Genomic DNA, 18,073 nt, shown 5'->3' with positions numbered 1-18,073 from the left:
GGAACTTGGGTCCCTCATCCCTGGTGTCATTCTTAGAAATCTCCTCTGCATCTTCTCTCAAGCTTTTATTTTTCTCCTCAAAGATCTGGCACCCAGAATTGGGCATCATACTCCGGTTGAGGCCCAACTAGGAATTTGTAAAGGCTAATGTATCTCCTCTTCCACAACAGATGTCAAACCTAGCTCCCTGCCATGGTCTTTTGGTTAAGCACTAGAAAAATGCGGTCTTGTATTTAATTTGGTAACAATTATGCTTTAGAAAAATTGAAGACTAATTTCGGCACTCGCTGAAATGCCAACCATTGGTCCTTTTTGTTAGGGGGCTTGTTTTCTTGTTGTATTTAAAAACTCTTGTTCCCCTCAAGTAGCCAAAACAAAGTAAGAGTGGTTCCAAGATGAGTTTTACTACAGCAATAGGATGCTGAATGTCCATTCAGGACATTGAGTGAAAAAATCAGAAATACATAGGCAACTAAAGACTCAGCATTGATTACAAGTAATTAGCATATACCAATAATAGAATAGGAGTTACCTCGATCCAATCATAGTTATGGTTACATCATGCATACATAAGGGTAAATGTCCAATTAAAAGTTGTGCATGTTATATCATCAAGAAATGGTTGCTATATCTCTGACCAATGGTATCTCAATCTCCCTTTCCATTGTTCCTTGTTCTAGTGAGCAGATATGAACTGCAGCTGCACATCATTCCATTAGAAAGTTCTTGGCCCTTTTCTGGGCTTACTTTAATCAAAATCTATCATTTGCACATAGCTTTCCCTGTGCGACTGAGGTTCAGCTCGCAGCTTATGTAATTTTTAACCCTTTCACTTTCAAAGACCGGGTGTCGTGAACTCACGCATGACCCCTTTAGCTTGACCCAGTCACCACTTCTAGATCCTCTTAGCCAGTGACTGTCAGCACCTCTCTCCATTCCAATGCAAGAAATGGACGTGAGCCAGAATGTCTTGGGACGTTGTGCCAGAGATGCAACTTGTGAATCAGTAGCTTTTAATGAGATATTGTGCAGTGTAAAACTTTTTTTTTGCGTGAGTACGTAAGGCGCTTTTTGTTTATGGTCGAGAGGTTGTGGCCGAGGTTCATCCGAAATAGTGCGAAACGCAACCAAGATTGGGAAAAGTAGAATCGAAGACTGAAGAGATGATGACACTTCTTTCCTAAGGAAATTTGGCATGTCAGCTACGACTCTCACCAACTTTTACAGATGCACCATCGAAAGCATTCTTTCTGGTTGTATCACAACTTGGTATGGCTCCTGCTCTGCCCAAGATTGCAAGGAACTACAAAAGGTCATGAATGTAGCCCAATCCATCATGCAAACCAGCCTCCCATCCATTGACTCTGTCCACACTTCCCGCTGCCTCGGCAAAGCAGCCAGCATAATTAAGGACCCCATGCACCCCGGACATTCTCTCTTCCACCTTCTTCCGTCGGGGAAAAAGATACAAAAGTCTGAGGTCACGGACCAACCGACTCAAGAACAGCTTCTTCCCTGCTGCTGTCAGACTTTTCAATGGACTTAACTTGCATTAAGTTGATCTTTCCCTACACCCCAGCTATGATTGTAACACTACATTCTGCACTCTCTCCTTTCCTTCTCTATTAACGGTATGCTTTGTCTGTATAGCGCGCAAGAAGCAATACTTTTCACCTATGTTAATACATGTGACAATAATAAATCAAATCAAATCAGTTTGACTTCTGGATTGAAGGCAAAAATGAAGACTAGTAGAGGTTAATAGTTTCACAGCTTTGAGACTGTGTTGAAGAAAGTGTGCTGCAGTATGATTCTGCGACAAATCTGCATTTTATATCCAGGATAGGGCAGTTAATGTGTTGGAGCTTAGAATAACAGAGGAACAAACTTGAGGATCAGCAACTGAAGTATGGATAAAATAGATAAGGAGGTTTGCAGTGGAGGGAGAGAGATTAGAGGGATTATAAAGCTCGCTTATCAGATGGCGAACAGATTTTTGTATTCTACCCAAGAATACGAGAGAAGAACAAAAATCACAACTTTTATTGATATTGTGTCATAGGCAGAGAAAAGAATGAATTTCAAGACATCTTGAAGACATGATGGGGAAAAGATACAGAGGCAAAGAAAGGAGAGATGGCCAGGAGTTCGGTTCCAAGAAGGTCCTTCAAGGACTAGTGAGGGGTGGCACAGTGGTTAGCACTGCTGCCTCACAGCGCCAGGGACCCGGGTTCGACTCCCGGCCTGGGTCACTGTTTGTGTGAAGTTTGCACGTTCTCCCTGTGTCTGCGTGGGTTTCCTCCGGGTGCCCCGGTTTCCCCCCACAGTCTGAAGGGCGTGCTGGTTAGTTGCATTGACCCGAATAGGCACCGTAGTGTGGTGACTAGGGGAATTTCGCAATAATGCCATTGCAATGTTAATGTAAGCCTTACTTGTGACGAATAAATCAACTTTTAGGGGAGAGATTTTTGGAAAGGTAAAAGCAAATTGCTGCAGATGCTGGAATCTGAAACCGAAAAAGAAAATGCTGGAAAATCTCAGTAGGTCTGGTGGCATCTGTAAGGAGAGAAAAGAGCTGACGTTTCGAGTCCAGATGACCCTTTGTCACAGCTTTGACAAAGGGTCATCTGGACTCAAAACGTCAGCTCTTTTCTCTCCTTACAGATGCCACCAGACCTGCTGAGATTTTTGGGAGGGAATTGGTGAATGGGAGGTCTAATGTTAAAAGCATGGCCGTTTCATTGTTCAGTAAGAAGTCTCTCAACACCAGGTTAAAGTCCAACAGGTTTATTTGGTAGCATGAGCTTTCGGAGCGCTGCCCCTTCTTCAGGTGAGTCCTGGGGCAACGCTCCGAAAGCTTGTGCTACCAAATAAACCTGTTGGACTTTAACCTGGTGTTATGAGACTACTTACTGTGCCTACCCCAGTCCAACGCCGGCATCTCCACATCATGTTTTATTGTTGAAAGAGTGAGGGATGGAGCTATAAAGACAAGAGGTTTGGAGTGGCATGGATGAGAGGGGCCAAGCTGGAAGACACTTCGGAGACAAAGAGGGAGGTTAAGCAGGATTTAATCAGAATTAAGAGTTTTAAAAATGAGGTGTTGGAAGGACAAGGCATCGTGTAGGTCATTCAGGGCAGGCAAGATGGATGAATGGTATAATGGTATTCTTATGTTCTTATTTGGGGTGGGATGTGATATAGGCAGCAATAATAGGGATGAGCTGGTGTGTATGGTAGGTGGACAATGGGAGGCTAGCCAGCACAGAATAATGGAGTTGAGAGGTATTGATCGAGTGGATAGTCAGAGGCTTTTACCCAGGGCTGAAATGGTTGCCACAAGAGGACACAGGTTTAAGGTGCTGGGGAGTAGGTACAGAGGAGATGTCAGGGGTAAGTTTTCCACTCAGAGGGTGGTGGGTGCGTGGAATGGGCTGCCAGCAATGGTGGTGGAGGCGGATTCGATAGGGTCTTTTAAGAGACTTTTAGATAAGTACATGGAACTTAGTAAGATAGAGGGTTATAGGTAAGGCGAGTAATCGTTAAGGTAGGGACATGTTCGGCACAACTTTGTGGGTTGAAGGGCCTGTATTGTGCTGTAGTATTTCTATGTTTCTATTTGTGGTGAGAGGAATGGCGAGGTTGTGGGGTTGAGCGTCTGCCGAGATTTGGGGGGGGGGGGGTCAAGATTGGGAGTCCCATCAGAAAGCCAGAAGATTCAAGGAGGAATATTCAAGTCTTGGATGCCTGGCAGTTTTTATGAAGACTTGTTGAGGGAGAATCAGACTCCCCGGAGGGACGGAATGAAGATCGATGATTCTGTTTGACAGGAGAGGGGATAGCGACAATCTAAATGAAGCTTGGGGTCTGACCATTCAGGCACTGGGATCGCCCCAAGCTCCCCACGCACTTTGTAGAAGTGAGAGTCCCGATCTCTGGCCATCATTTTTGTACCTCTGCAAGCTTCCGTTAGCATTTCCCTTTCTTTATTGCTCCAACTGGAGTAAAGAGTGAACAAAGTGTTTGAACTTGTGTGCTGCCAATGCCTGAAGCAAGGAGCCGGACTAGTTTTGGAGAAAATTAGATTGATGCATTTTGTCTTTTCTACAACTGAGAAGGTGCAAATTCCCGACGTTACCTGCCCAGGAATTGATGAAGTCGTCGTGTGTGTGTGTGTGAGAGACAGGTTGATTGGGCTGAGAAATAGCTGGAGCAATCTACCCTTCACTGGGTCACCGAGAGTGCTGTTCAATGGTTGACATCGCAAGGCGTTTGTTACCTTGGCGCAAAGGGATTTGTCCGGAGGGAACCAGCAGAGTTTTATTTTAAATTCTGTTTTGATTTGCCCTGCCTCCGTGTGTTTTGTTCTTGCTTTGAATCATTGAATCAGCATTTAAAAGAAAATCAGCGTTGAGCTTCAATTAAATGTTGAGCTGGAGAACATTAAAAAGCTTCCTGTGCCCTTTGACATTTTGAAACACATTGCCTGCCTGTTCCGATTACTTATGCTGAAATATTTATGGTTCAGTAATTAAAATAGGATTGTGTTATTTGACATTTTCTACTTGAGTGAACACAGGTTGTGTTTTATTTTGCCTTTCTGATAGCAATGGGAGGAGGTTAGTCAGTAATACAGACATTGTACAAAAATAATTAACGTCTTTTGTAATCATTTTAAAATTAGTTCATATTTCTTATGCTATGATTTAGAACACTTGCATTGATTGTCATAGTACAGAATCCCAACACGCCATTCGGCCCAATGACTCTGCACTGACTCTCCGGGTATCTTACTCGGGTCTACCCCCTGTTCTGTCCCCGTATCCCCACATATTTACCCCAATAATCCCCCCCCCCTCCCAACCCACGCATCTTTGGACACTAAGGGGCAATTTAGCATGGCCAGCCCACCTAACCTACACATCTCTGGACATTAAGGGGCAATTTACCATGGCCAATCCATCTAACCACATCTTTGGACACTAAGGGGCAATTTAGCATGGCCAACCCACCTAACCTGCGCATCTTTCGACCATGGGAGGAAACCAGAGCACCTGGAGGAAACCCATGCAGACACGGGGAGAATGTGCAAACTCCACATTGGCAATGACCCGAGGCTGGAATCGAACCCGGGTCCCTGGCGTTGAGAGGCAGCAGTGCTAACCACTGTGCCACCATGCTGCCATGCTTTGTGTGCACCGGGCTTGGACCTCGTGCTCACCACAGCGTAACTGCAACACTGCCACATTTGCATTGGGCTACTCTGCTCTGAGGGAGCACAGTCAAAGATAGTGTTTTAACACAACAGTACTCTGCTGCTCAAGGGCGTATGAATGTGCATTTCTGTAGGCTGGTTGTCACCAAGATAACCTGCGAGATGGCCAGAGCGTGCAAACCGCACACCACCGCTTAGAGGTCTGTCTTTGATGTATCGTTGCAGTCTAAATCTATCAGAATTGAACCAGGTAAGCAAAATAATATGGCTGATTACTCTTCCGCTGCCCGCCCCTTCCTGTTCAGGTTGTAGACAATCTCTGGTTAAGATAAATCACTTCCCCGTGGAATTGAATCTTGGCATGTCTGGAAAGTGAGCAGATGGATTGTCCTGTTCATTTGGCTGTTGCCAATGAGGAAGCGTCAGGCAGCACGAATACATGTTGCATCACTGCGTGCCCTCAATTGCCTTCTTTCCGAGTTCATTATCAGGTTTTTTTCGGTTGTAGCACTCGCACAGGAACAGGTGGAGGCGGTTTAACCCCACGTGCTTGTTCCAGCATCCACTGAGATCATCTGCGACCTAACTCCATACGCCCATCTTAACCCTGTGTTCCCTAATAACTTTAGGTGAGAAAAATCTGTCCATCTCTGTTTCAAATTACCAAGTGACCTCGCAATCAATTGCCGTCTGTGGCAGTGTTCCAAATGTCTAACCCCCATTTTTATGTTTAAAAAAAACTTTCCTAATTTCACTCCAGGACAGATTCTTAGACTCTGCCCCACAAATCTCAGTCCAAAACTCTCAACCAGTGGAAATAGTTTTTCCCTTATCGACCCTGTCTCCTCTCCATCAATACCTTAAATTTCAATCCAAGAAGTCTCACAACACCAGGTTAAAGTCGGACAGGTTTATTTAGAATGACGAGCTTGCGGAGCACTGCTCCTTCCTCAGACGGCATCTCCACATCACGGCTTCAATCCAATCAACCTTCAATCTTCTGAATTCCAGGGAATACAGCCAAGTTTGTGAGACCTTTCCTGTTTATGTAATCTCGGGGGATCTCGATGCCATTCTGGTGAATCGACGCTGAATTCCCTCTAAGGCCAATGTAGCCTGACCAAAGTGTGGTACTCACCATAACTCCGGGTGTGGTCTGACCAGGGCTCTGTTGTAACTAGGCTTCCACCCTTTTGTATTCTGCTGTTTTAAGATGCAACGGTCAGCTTACCCTTCGTCTTTTAGATTATTATCTACCTGTTCGTGACATTTCAGTGATCTATGGGCAGCACGGCGGCACAGTGGTTAGCACTGCTGCCTCAGTGTCAGGGACCCGGGTTCAATTCCGGCCTTGGGGGCCAGTCTGTGTGGGGAGTTTGCACATTCTCTCTGTGTCTCCGGGTGCTCCGGTTTCCTTCTACACTCCAAAGATGTGTAGGTTAGGTGAATTGGCCATGCTAAATTGCCCCTTAGTGTCCAAAGATGTGCAGGTTAGGTGGATTGGCCATGCTAAATTACCTCTTGGTGTCCAGAGGTAAAATCATAGAATAGAATCATGGAGTTTGCACGTTCTCCCCGTGTCTGCGTGGGTTTCCTCCGGGTGCTCCGGTTTCTTCCCACAGCCCGAAGATATGTGGGTTAGGTTGATTTGCCGTGCTAAATTGCCCCTTGGTCTCAGGGGGACTAGCTAGGGTAAATGCATGGGGTTACGGGGATACTAAGGGGCAATTTAGCATGGCCAATCCACCTAACCTGCACATCTTTGGACACTAAGGGGCAATTTAGCATGGCCATTTCACCTAACCCACACATCTTTGGAGTGTAGAAGGAAACCGGAGCACCTGGAGACACAGAGAGAATGTGCAAACTCCCCACACAGACTGGCACCCAAGGCCGGAATTGAACCCGGGTCCCTGACACTGAGGCAGCAGTGCTAACCACTGTGCCATTCAGCCCATCGAGTCTGCACCAATCACAATCCCACCCAGGCCCTATCCCCGTAACCCCATGCATTTACCCTAGCTAGTCCCCCTGACACTAAGGGGCAATTTAGCACGGCCAATCAACCTAACCCGCATATCTTCGGGCTGTGGGAAGAAAACGGAGCAGCCGGAGGAAACCCACGCAGAAACGGGGAGAACGTGCAAACTCCACACAGACAGTGACCCAAGCCGGGAATCGAACCCGGGTCCCTGGCGCTGTGAGGCAGCAGTGCTAACCACTGTGCCGTACAAGGTGCGTCGATTAGGTGGATTGGCCAGGCTAAATGCGTGGGTTTAAGGGAATGGGAAGGGGGGTGGGCCTGGGTAAGATGCTCCATCGAAGAGTTGATGCAAACTCGATGGTCCAAATGGTCTCCTTTTGCACTGCAAGGATTCCATGTCGCTGGACCCCCATCCCCCGCTACGCTATCTCCACTATTTCCAGATTTTCACCAATTAGAAAGTACCCTGCTTCATTCTTTGGATCCATAGTGCAAAAACTCAGAATATTCATCCATTTGTCACAGTTTTGCCCATGATTTGATTTGATTTATTATTGTCACATGTATTAGTATACAGTGAAAAGGATTGTTTCTTGCGCGCTATACAGACAAAGCATACCGTTCATAGAGAAGGAAATGAGAGAGTGCAGAATGTAGTGTTACAGTCAGAGCTAGGGTGTAGAGAAAAATCAATTTAATGCGAGGTAGATCCATTCAAAAGTCTGACGGCAGCAGGGAAGAAGCTGTTCTTGAGTCGGTTGGTACGTGACCTCAGACTTGTATCTTTTTCCCGACGGAAGAAGGTGGAAGAGAGAATGTCAGAATGAACTGAATGTATTGATATTTGAGAGAGAAGATTATGACTTCAAGGAACACTAGCAGAGAATCTAAACTGACAGCCCAATGCACCACTTCTTCATTGACTGCAGTAACTGGGGATGTGCTGCGCTGTCAGAGGTGCCGTCTTCAGTTAAGATGAGGTCCTGGCTGCCATTCGGGTCCACACGTAAACTCCCATGACCCTATTTTAAAACGAGCTGGAGAAATTTTCCCCGGTGCCTTGGAAAATATTTATTTCTCGAACAAGACGCACCTGTTATCACAGTGCTGTTTGTGGGAGCTTGCTATTCTTAAATTTAATCATAGAATCCTACAGTGTAGAAGGAGGCCATTCAGCCCATCGAGTCTCCACTGACCATAGTCCCACCCAGGCCCTACCCCCATGCATTTACCCTAGCTGGCCCTCCTGACACTAAGGGGCAATTTAGCACGGCCAATCCACCTAACCCGCACATCTTTGGACTGTGGAAGGAAACCGGAGCACCGGGAGGAAACCCACGCAGACACAGGGAGAACGTGCAAACTCCACACAGACAGCGACCCAAGCTGGGAATTGAACCCGGGTCCCTGGCGCTGTGAGGCAGCAGTGCTAACCACTGTGCCACCGTGCCGCCCGTTTGGTTGCCACATTCATACAGCCAGTCCATTTTTTTTTTAACAAAATGGGCTTTGATAGATTTACAGGGTGTCTGCTGGTCGTGAAGAATGAAATGCAACTTTGTTCTGCTCTTTAATACACTGTGTTTTGAATTAATTTTCAGGGTAAGACCATTCGGATTATTACAGCGCTGGACCAGGACAGAGGGAGACCACGAGGCATTGGTTACACTATTGTCTCGGGTAAGAGAGTTAGTCTTCCCTTTTCCAAGTCTTACAATATGTTTGCCATTAAAAAGGACATGAAAACTCAATTTTGAATATATACTGAAACCGGTTTGAAATCATGTCCAAGAAGCCTGAGTGAGTAATAGATCCAGCTCCAGGATGTTATCACTGTATATGTTAACATCTTGTTAACGGTGCGTGTCGCTATTTCTAAGTGGAAGTGCCTTATAAAACATTAATAAAGCCTGATAACCGTGACAGGAATCCAGTGAGTTTTTGTTTTAATTGTCTTCTTCTGTACGGTCTTGAAATTGTGCGGCCTGATTGTAGCATGCAGAGAAATACTTTTGGTTATTTTATCAGGAATATCGTGCCTCGGGAAGATGGGGCGTGAAGGGGTTCCACACACAGTTTTGCAGCATTTGCGCACTAATATCACACAGTGTGATTTCTAAACTTGAAACCAAGGCTGTGGATTTCTGAGACACCGTTGTTATTCATTCGTGGGACATGGGCGTCGCTGGCTGCCCTTTTTCAGAGGGCAGTTGAGAGTCAACCACATTGCTGTGACTCTGGAGTCACATGTAGGCCAGACCAGGTAAGGACGGCAGATTTCCTTCCCTAAAGGACATTAGTGAACCAGATGGGTTTTTCCGACAATGGTTTCATGGTCATCAGTAGATTCCAGATATAACTCTTTCAGCGACCGCTATAAGGACATCTATCGTGAGTGGTGTGTTTCATTGCCATTGGACACATGAATGTTTCGGCTTGTTTGGGGTGACTGGGGGCTGCGGGGGGGGGGGAAACAACAATTAAGCTAAGTATTTTCATGAGTAATTCTTGAACTGTAGCTCAGGCAAAACGTTTGTTATTGGAATACTGCTGTGACAAAAGTAGAACGCTTTGTGACTCGCTGAGGGAGTCTTTTATAGACCTCCTAAAAGTTCTAGAGAGGTTGAGGAAAGGATTGCGGAGTCAATCCTGCTTAGGAGTGAAAGTAATAGGGCAATTGTTATGGGGGAGTTTAACTTGACTAATATTGACTGGAATTGTTATAGCTCTAGCTCGTTAGAGGGGTCAGTTTTTGTTCAAAGCGTGCAGGAAGGTTTTTTTGACTCAGTATGTAGACAGGCCAACTAGAGGTGAGGCTATATTGGATCTGGTGCTGGGAAATGAGCCAGACCAGGTGCTAGACTTGGAAGTTGGTGTGCATTTTGGTGATAGTGACCACAATTCGGTTACGTTCACCTTAGTGATGGAAAGGGATAGGCATGAACCTCGGGCCAGTGGTTTTAGCTGGGGGAAGGGTAATTATGAGGCTATTAGGAGAGAATTAGGAAACATAGGTTGGACTAGGAGATTACAGGGACTGGGAACGTCCGACATGTGGAGTTTTTTCAAGGAGCAGCTACTGCGAGTCTGTGATAGGTATGTCCCTGTCAGGCAAGGAGGAATTGGTAGGGCTAGGGAACCGTGGTGCACCAAAAAAGTTTCTTTGTTGGTTAAAAAGAAAAAGGAGGCTTATGTTCGGATGAGACGTGAGCACTCGGGTAGTGCACTAGAAAGCTTTAGATTGGCTAAGAGGGAGTTGAAGAGCGAGCTTAGAAGGGCTAAAAGGGGACATGAGAAGACTTTGGCGGATAGGGTTAAAGAGAATCCTAAGGCGTTCTATAGGTATGTCAAGAACAGAAGGTTGGTTAGGGCAAGTTTAGGGCCAGTTATAGATGGCAGAGGGAAGTTATGTGTGGAACCGGAGGAGATTGGTGAAGCATTGAACCAATATTTCTCTTCGGTGTTCACGCAAGGGGACATGAATATAGCTGAGGAGGACACTGGGTTGCAGGGGAGTAGAATAGACAGTATTACAGTTGATAAGGAGGATGTGCAGGATATTCTGGAGGGTCTGAAAATAGATAAATCCCCTGGTCCGGATGGGATTTATCCAAGGATTCTCTGGGAGGCAAGAGAAGTGATTGCAGAGCCTCTGGCTCTGATCTTCAGGTCGTCGTTGGCCTCTGGTATAGTACCAGAAGATTGGAGGTTAGCGAATGTTGTCCCATTGTTTAAGAAGGGGAACAGAGACTTCCCCGGGAATTATAGACCGGTGAGTCTCACTTCTGTTGTCGGCAAGATGTTGGAAAAAATTATAAGGGATAGGATTTATAGTTATTTGGAGAGTAATGAATTGATAGGTGATAGTCAGCATGGTTTTGTGGCAGGTAGGTCGTGCCTTACTAACCTTATTGAGTTTTTTGAGAAAGTGACCAAGGAGGTGGATGGGGGCAAGGCAGTGGACGTGGTATATATGGATTTTAGTAAGGCGTTTGATAAGGTTCACCATGGTAGGCTTCTGCAGAAAATGCAGATGTATGGGATTGGGGGTGATCTAGGAAATTGGATCAGGAATTGGCTAGCGGATAGGAAACAGAGGGTGGTGGTTGATAGTAAATATTCATCATGGAGTGCGGTTACAAGTGGTGTACCTCAGGGATCTGTTTTGGGGCCACTGCTGTTTGTAATATTTATTAATGATCTGGATGAGGGTATAGTTGGGTGGATTAGCAAATTTGCTGATGACACCAAAGTCGGTGGTGTGGTAGACAGTGAGGAAGGGTGTCGTAGTTTGCAGGAAGACTTAGACAGGTTGCAAAGTTGGGCCGAGAGGTGGCGGATGGAGTTTAATGCGGAGAAGTGTGAGGTAATTCACTTTGGTAGGAATAACAGATGTGTTGAGTATAGGGCTAACGGGAGGACTTTGAATAGTGTGGAGGAGCAGAGGGATCTAGGTGTATGTGTGCATAGATCCCTGAAAGTTGGGAATCAAGTAGATAAGGTTGTTAAGAAGGCATATGGTGTCTTGGCGTTTATTGGTAGGGGGATTGAATTTAGGAGTCGTAGCGTTATGTTGCAACTGTACACAACTCTGGTGCGGCCGCACTTGGAGTACTGTGTGCAGTTCTGGTCCCCACATTACAGGAAGGATGTGGAGGCTTTGGAGAGGGTGCAGAGGAGGTTTACCAGGATGTTGCCTGGTATGGAGGGGAGATCCTATGAGGAGAGGCTGAGGGATTTGGGATTGTTTTCGCTGGAAAGGCGGCGGCTAAGAGGGGATCTTATTGAAACATATAAGATGATTAGAGGTTTAGATAGGGTGGATAGTGATAGCCTTTTTCCTCTGATGGAGAAATCCAGCACGAGGGGGCATGGCTTTAAATTGAGGGGGGGTAGTTATAGAACCGATGTCAGGGGTAGGTTCTTTACCCAGAGGGTGGTGAGGGATTGGAATGCCCTGCCAGCATCAGTAGTAAATGCGCCTAGTTTGGGGGCGTTTAAGAGATCCGTTGATAGGTTCATGGACGAAAAGAAATTGGTTTAGGTTGGAGGGTCACAGTTTTTTTTTAACTGGTCGGTGCAACATCGTGGGCCGAAGGGCCTGTTCTGCGCTGTAATGTTCTATGTTCTATGAGAGGGGAGGTGATGGCCTAGTGGTATCATCGCTAGACTATTAACCCAGAAACTCAGTTAACCTTCTGGGGACCCGGGTTCGAATCCCGCCAAAGCAGATGGTGGAATTTGAATTCAATAAAAAAATATCTAGAATCTACTGATGACCATGAAACCATTGTCGGAAAAACCCATCTGGTTCACTAATGTCCTTTAGGGAAGGAAATCTGCCGTCCTTACCCGGTTTGGCCTACATGTGACTCCAGAGCCACAGCAATGTGGTTGACTCTCAACTGCCCTCTGAAAAAGGGTGACTAGGGATGGGCAATAAATGCTGGCCAGCCAGCGACGCCCGTGTCCCACGAATGAATACCAATAGTGAAGTGGGCTTTGACAAAGGATCGTCTGGACTTGAAACGTCAGCTCTTTTCTCTCCTTACAGATGCTGCTGAGATTTTCCAGCATTTTCTCTTTCGGGATAACAAAGGTGTCTTGCCTGTATTGCGTTTCAAGATGAAAAGACTGGAATACACTCAGTGTGTCTGTAACTCCTTGTCACAAAATCGATTCTTAAAAATTTCTGAATGTCAGTGAATGGGAAGTGGCCAAGGATCTCTTGACAATGCTCGCAGCAAACTCTTTATAAACTGCAGCAAATAGAACCCAGGACCTCAACTATACAACTAAGTCCGCTGGTTCAGGCAGAATTATTGCTCCAGGGAAAAGAAGTCAATGGATGTTAGGCAGCGATTCAAGAAGGGAACTCACCACCACCTTCTCAAGGGCAACTAGGGATGGGCAATAAATGTTGGCCTAGCCAGCGACACCCATGTCCCACGATTGAATTTTAAAAAGTATGTGGTAGGGTATAGTGGCATCGTGGTGATGGACTAATAATCCAATGGCTTGCACTAATGACCCAGAAATATGAGTTCAGATCCCATACACCATCTGGGGGATCTCAATTTGGTGAATACAAATGGTACTCAAAGCTCGTATGTATCAGTAATGGTGGCCATGAAACTTAGCGGATTGTCAATAAAAGCCCATCTGGTTCACTGTTGTCCATTCTGGAGACCAATTTGCTGTCAGTCTGGGGCGGTGTGACTCCAGACCCACAGCAACGTGGTTGACTCTGAGCTGCCATCTGAATTGGCATCGCAAGCCACTCAGTTGTCTCGGGGTCACTGAGGAATGGACAATAACTACTAGCCCTGGTGGGGATGCTCAGGTCCTGTGACTGAACAGATTGAAACAAAGCGAAAAGCAAATTACTGCAGATGCTGGAATCTGAAAATAAAACCAGAGAATGCTGGAAAATCTCACCAGTCTGACAGCATCTGTGGAGAAAGAATAGAGCGAACATTTCGAGTCAGGATGACCCTTCATCACAACCGGGTCAGAGTGAAAGAAAGATTAGTTGCATAATACCAATTCCAGTTGCTAATGGCAGCAGTGAAGTTTCCTGGTGTGATTGACAGGGAAATTACCCAATCATCTCTATAATTAGAAGGAATTCATTGAATAGAATCCCTACAGTGCAGAAGGAGGCCATTTGGCCATTGAGTCTGCACTGACCACAATCCCACCCAGGCCCTATCCCTGTAACCCCTTGTATTTACCCTGCTAATCCCCCTGACACAAAGGGGCACTTTAGCACAGCCAATCCCCCTAACCTACACATCCTGGGACACGGGCAATTTAGCATGGCCAATTCCCCCTAACCTACACATCCTGGGACACTAAGAGGGCAATTTAGCACGGCCAATCCACCTAACCTGCACATCTTTGGAGTGCGGGAGGAAATTGGAGCACCCGGAGGAAACCCAAGCAGATATGGGGAGAATGTGCAAACTCCACGCAGTCATCCGAGGCTGGAATTAAACCCGGATCCCTGGCTGCAATGATGCAGCAGTGCTAACCACTACCCCACCTTGCCGCCGCAATTCTAAAATTGGTAAAAATTTGATGGCGGAAAATCTTCTCCGTTTTCATGACCAGTTCAAGGGATTTCAGCTGAATGGTTTGTTAACTTAACCTCGTGATACTGGGTTCAGGAAGCACTGTAATTCTAATTGGCTGGGGAACTGATTGTTACTGCTTATCACCGTGGATGACAATTTGTCAAGAAACCTATTTAGTAGGTTGATCCCTTGGGAAATGACTGATATTAATCATCATCTGAGGAGACGGGGGCACGTAGTGGAAATCCTACGTGCAATACAAAACGAAGCGGATGAGTTTATTGCTTGCCCAGGGCTCACTAACCCAGATTACTTTAATCACGGGGCCTCACTTCAGTTCATAAGAAGTGTGGACTTGTCCATGGGGACTGAATTTTGTGTCAGGCACAAATGATCACAGCTGCTTTTCAAGGAACCACTGGTTTTGCGTGTGGTCTCCGCACCGTTGTAATAGATTATTGCTCGCATGGGTTTTAAACCAAGAGAGGAAAGATGATATCCGGTCTTCGGTCTAATATCTTTTATCTTGTTTTTTGGGGGCTCTGTTTATGCTGAGAGACTTGTGCTGAAATAATTGAGATGTGGAGATGCAAAGTGGAATGTCCTCTGTTTTGTAGCCTCCAGGTTCTGGATATGATCCCTACAATGCAGTAGAGAGGCCATTCGGCCCATCAAGTCTGCACTGACTCTTTCGGATTTGATTTATTATTGTCACACCTATCAGTATACAGTGAAAAGTATTGTTTCTTGAGTGCTATGCAGACAAAGCATACCGTTCATAGAGAAGGAAAGGAGAGGGTGCAGAATGTAGTGTCACAGCCATAACTAGGGTATAGAGAAAGATCAGCTTAATGTGAACTCTTCAATTGTGATCATTCCTTGAACAAAAAAGCTGATCACTAAAAGAGACCCAACTACAAAGGAGGTATCTGGTATTTTCACACACTCACATAATCTACAGTGCAGGAGCAAATTGGGCATTATACCTGGGGCGAAGATCCCCAACCAGCAGGAAGGACCTGAAAATGACACTCTTGAAATCCTTTCTTACCTTTCCAAAAAGTATTTCCAAGGCTGTGATTTTTCTACTGTTGGGATCTTGAGAGGGTGAGGAGATGGGGGGTGTCCATAGAAATTTCGCCCCAAGTATAATGCCCAATTTTACTTCTATTCCCTCCTTTTATTAAACAAAGACTATTGCAAATTCTGTCCACTGCCCCCATTAGTTTTGGAAGAAATTGTGCCTTTTTGGAAACTCCAGCGTATAAAGGAGCGTTTGTGGTCTCTTTCACCAGTGTCGCGATTCCATGGTTGCAGAATATTCTGATTCTCATACTACAATAATCAATTTTATTGAAGTGACATCGATATTTCTTTAACCAAACCCTAGCACACCTCTCCTCACAACGGCCTCTACTGTACCACGCACATTCTCTAATGTGTCTGTGGACACATGGTGAGTTGGATGGCGGTGTGTTCCAGGCACAACTTGTAACTCACAGATATGCGAAAGCTTTTCCTCAAAGCACATTTCTCCAGACATCACATGAGAAAATAAGAAATGGGATATGGAATGAGCCACGTGACCCCGTGGTGGTGCTCGGCTTTTAATACAGATCATGTCTGAATCTCTACCTCAATCCTCATTGTCACCACTGACAGCAGATAATAAAGAAAGCGAATTAAATGTTGGCATTTATAGCTAAAGGAATAGAATATAAAGGTGAGGAAGTATCATTGCAGCTATACAAGTCATTGGTGAGGCCGCACCTGGAGTATTGTGCACAGTTTTGGTCCCCTTATTTGAGCAAAGATGCAGTGGCATTGGAGGCAGTTCAGAGGAGGTTCACTAGATTGATTCCAGAGACGAGGGGTTTGTCGTATGAGGAGAGATTGAACAGTTTAGGCCGTTACTCTCTGGAATTTAGAAGAATGAGGGGAGATCAAATTGAGGTGATAAAAGGTATGGATAAAGTAGACGTGGAGTGGATGCTTCCTCTTGTGGGGCATTCTGGGACGAGAGGTCATAGTCTCAGGATAAGGGGTCGCAAATTTAAAACAGAGTTGAGGAGAAACTACTTCTCCCAAAGTGTTGTGAATCTGTGGAATTCGCTGTCCCAAAGTGCGGTGGATGCTGGGACAGTGAGTAAACTTAAGGAGGAGTTAGACAGATTTTTAATTGGTAATGGGGTGAAGGGTTATGGGGAGAAGGCAGGAAAATGGGGATGAGGAGCATATCAGCCATGATCGAATGGCAGAGCGGACTCGATGGGCCAAATGGCCTAATTCTGCTCCTATAGCTTATGAACTTATGAACCATATCCCTCAGTCCCCCACAATCTATCAATCCTGAGTCTTGAACGTTCCGTCTATCTGAGCATCCACAGCTCTCTGGGGTAGAGGATTCCAAAGATTCACAACCCTCCAAGTGGAGATATTAATATTCAACTCTGCAAAATGGCTGATACCTTATTCTGAGATGATGTGCCTCGTTCCACATGCAGTTCTGGTCACCTCACTATAGGAAGGATGTGATTGCGCTCAAAGGGGTACAGAGGAGGTTCACCAGGATGTTGCCCCGGATGGAACGTTTGAGTTATAAGGAGAGACTGGATAGGCTTGGATTGTTTTCTCTAGAGCAGAGAAGGCTGAGGGGGGGACATGACTGAAGTGTATAAGATTATGAGGGGTATGGGCAGGGTGAGGAGGGCGCAGCTGTTCCCCTTGGTTGACGGGTCAATCACAAGGGGGCAGAATTTCAGGGTGAGGGGCAGGAGATTCAGAGGGGATTTGGTGGGAATCTGGAATGCGCTGCCTAGGAAGGTAGTGGAGGCTGGAAACCTTTACAACCTGTATAAAAAAAAAAGGTACAAGGACAGAAAATGCTGGAAAATCTCAGCAGGTCTGACAGCATCTGTGGAGAGAGAATAGAGCCAACGTTTCAAGTCTAGATGACCCTTCAGCAGAGGTCATCTAGACTCCAAAAGTTGGCTCTATTCTCTCTCCACAGCTGCTGTCAGACCTGCTGAGATTTTCCAGCATTTTCTGTATTTGTTTCAGATTCCAGCACCGGCAGTTATTTGCCTTTATTTTAGTCTTCAAAGAAGTAATTCGATGAGCACTTGAAATATCATTCAAGGATCTGGAACAAGTGCTGGAAAATGGGATTAGCGCAATTTTAGTGGCAGTTATTGCCAGTGCAGACTCGATGGGCCAAAGGGTCTTTTGTGCAGTGTACGACTCTATTGGTTTCAGCCTGCGGGGTGGGGGTGGGGGTTAGGAGGGGGGTGGGATGCAGGGTAGGGGGTGGGGTGCTCTCAGCACCTACCTACTCGAGGCTCTTGAACGTTTTACTTCAATGATGTCATCTTTCATTCTGCTGAACCCCAGAGAATCCAGATCCGTTCCACTCGATCAGTAGTCACAGCGTAGTCACCTCATCCCAGCAGCCAATTTAGGATCCGTGTCAAACGGGAACATACAATCAAAATGACCTTGAAAAGCCTGGCAGGAGGCCAGTCTCGTGACCGTGGCCTCCTCCCAGTTGGAGTCTGACACATGGAGAGCTTCATTAGTCGCATATTCAGGCCGGTTCCTCCCAGGGACTTTGTAAAGGGTGTCCGTAAAGGAACACTCCCCATTAAGCAACATCCGATCGTCGCCACAATGTTCCAAAGAATCAGGATGTTCACTAGTATTTAACTATATCTATGCTATCATTCGAGGAATGTTTTGATTCAAGTGAGGCTGTGTATCGTTGTAGAACTTCAAGGATATTATGTTCAGCTAAATGGATGT

At 45.8% G+C, this 18,073-nt stretch overlaps 1 protein-coding gene across 1 annotated transcript in view; it reads left to right on the top strand.

Annotated features, from left to right (window-relative positions):
• The window catches only part of LOC144487895 (cadherin-23-like), a gene marked incomplete at both ends in the record, with an annotated part of 83,004 nt that extends 74,125 nt beyond the window's left edge, over window positions 1–8,879 (top strand). The window contains one exon of the mRNA XM_078205946.1: window positions 8,801–8,879. Coding sequence (XP_078062072.1) covers window positions 8,801–8,879 — 79 coding nt within the window. The remainder of the gene's footprint in view (window positions 1–8,800) is intronic.
• Window positions 8,880–18,073: the final 9,194 nt, after the last annotated feature.

Source organism: Mustelus asterias, unplaced genomic scaffold (assembly GCF_964213995.1).
Source record: "Mustelus asterias unplaced genomic scaffold, sMusAst1.hap1.1 HAP1_SCAFFOLD_1107, whole genome shotgun sequence".
Lineage (NCBI taxonomy): Eukaryota > Metazoa > Chordata > Chondrichthyes > Carcharhiniformes > Triakidae > Mustelus > Mustelus asterias.
Note: the sequence above shows the minus strand (reverse complement) of the source record. Positions and strands in the feature narration are given on the sequence as shown.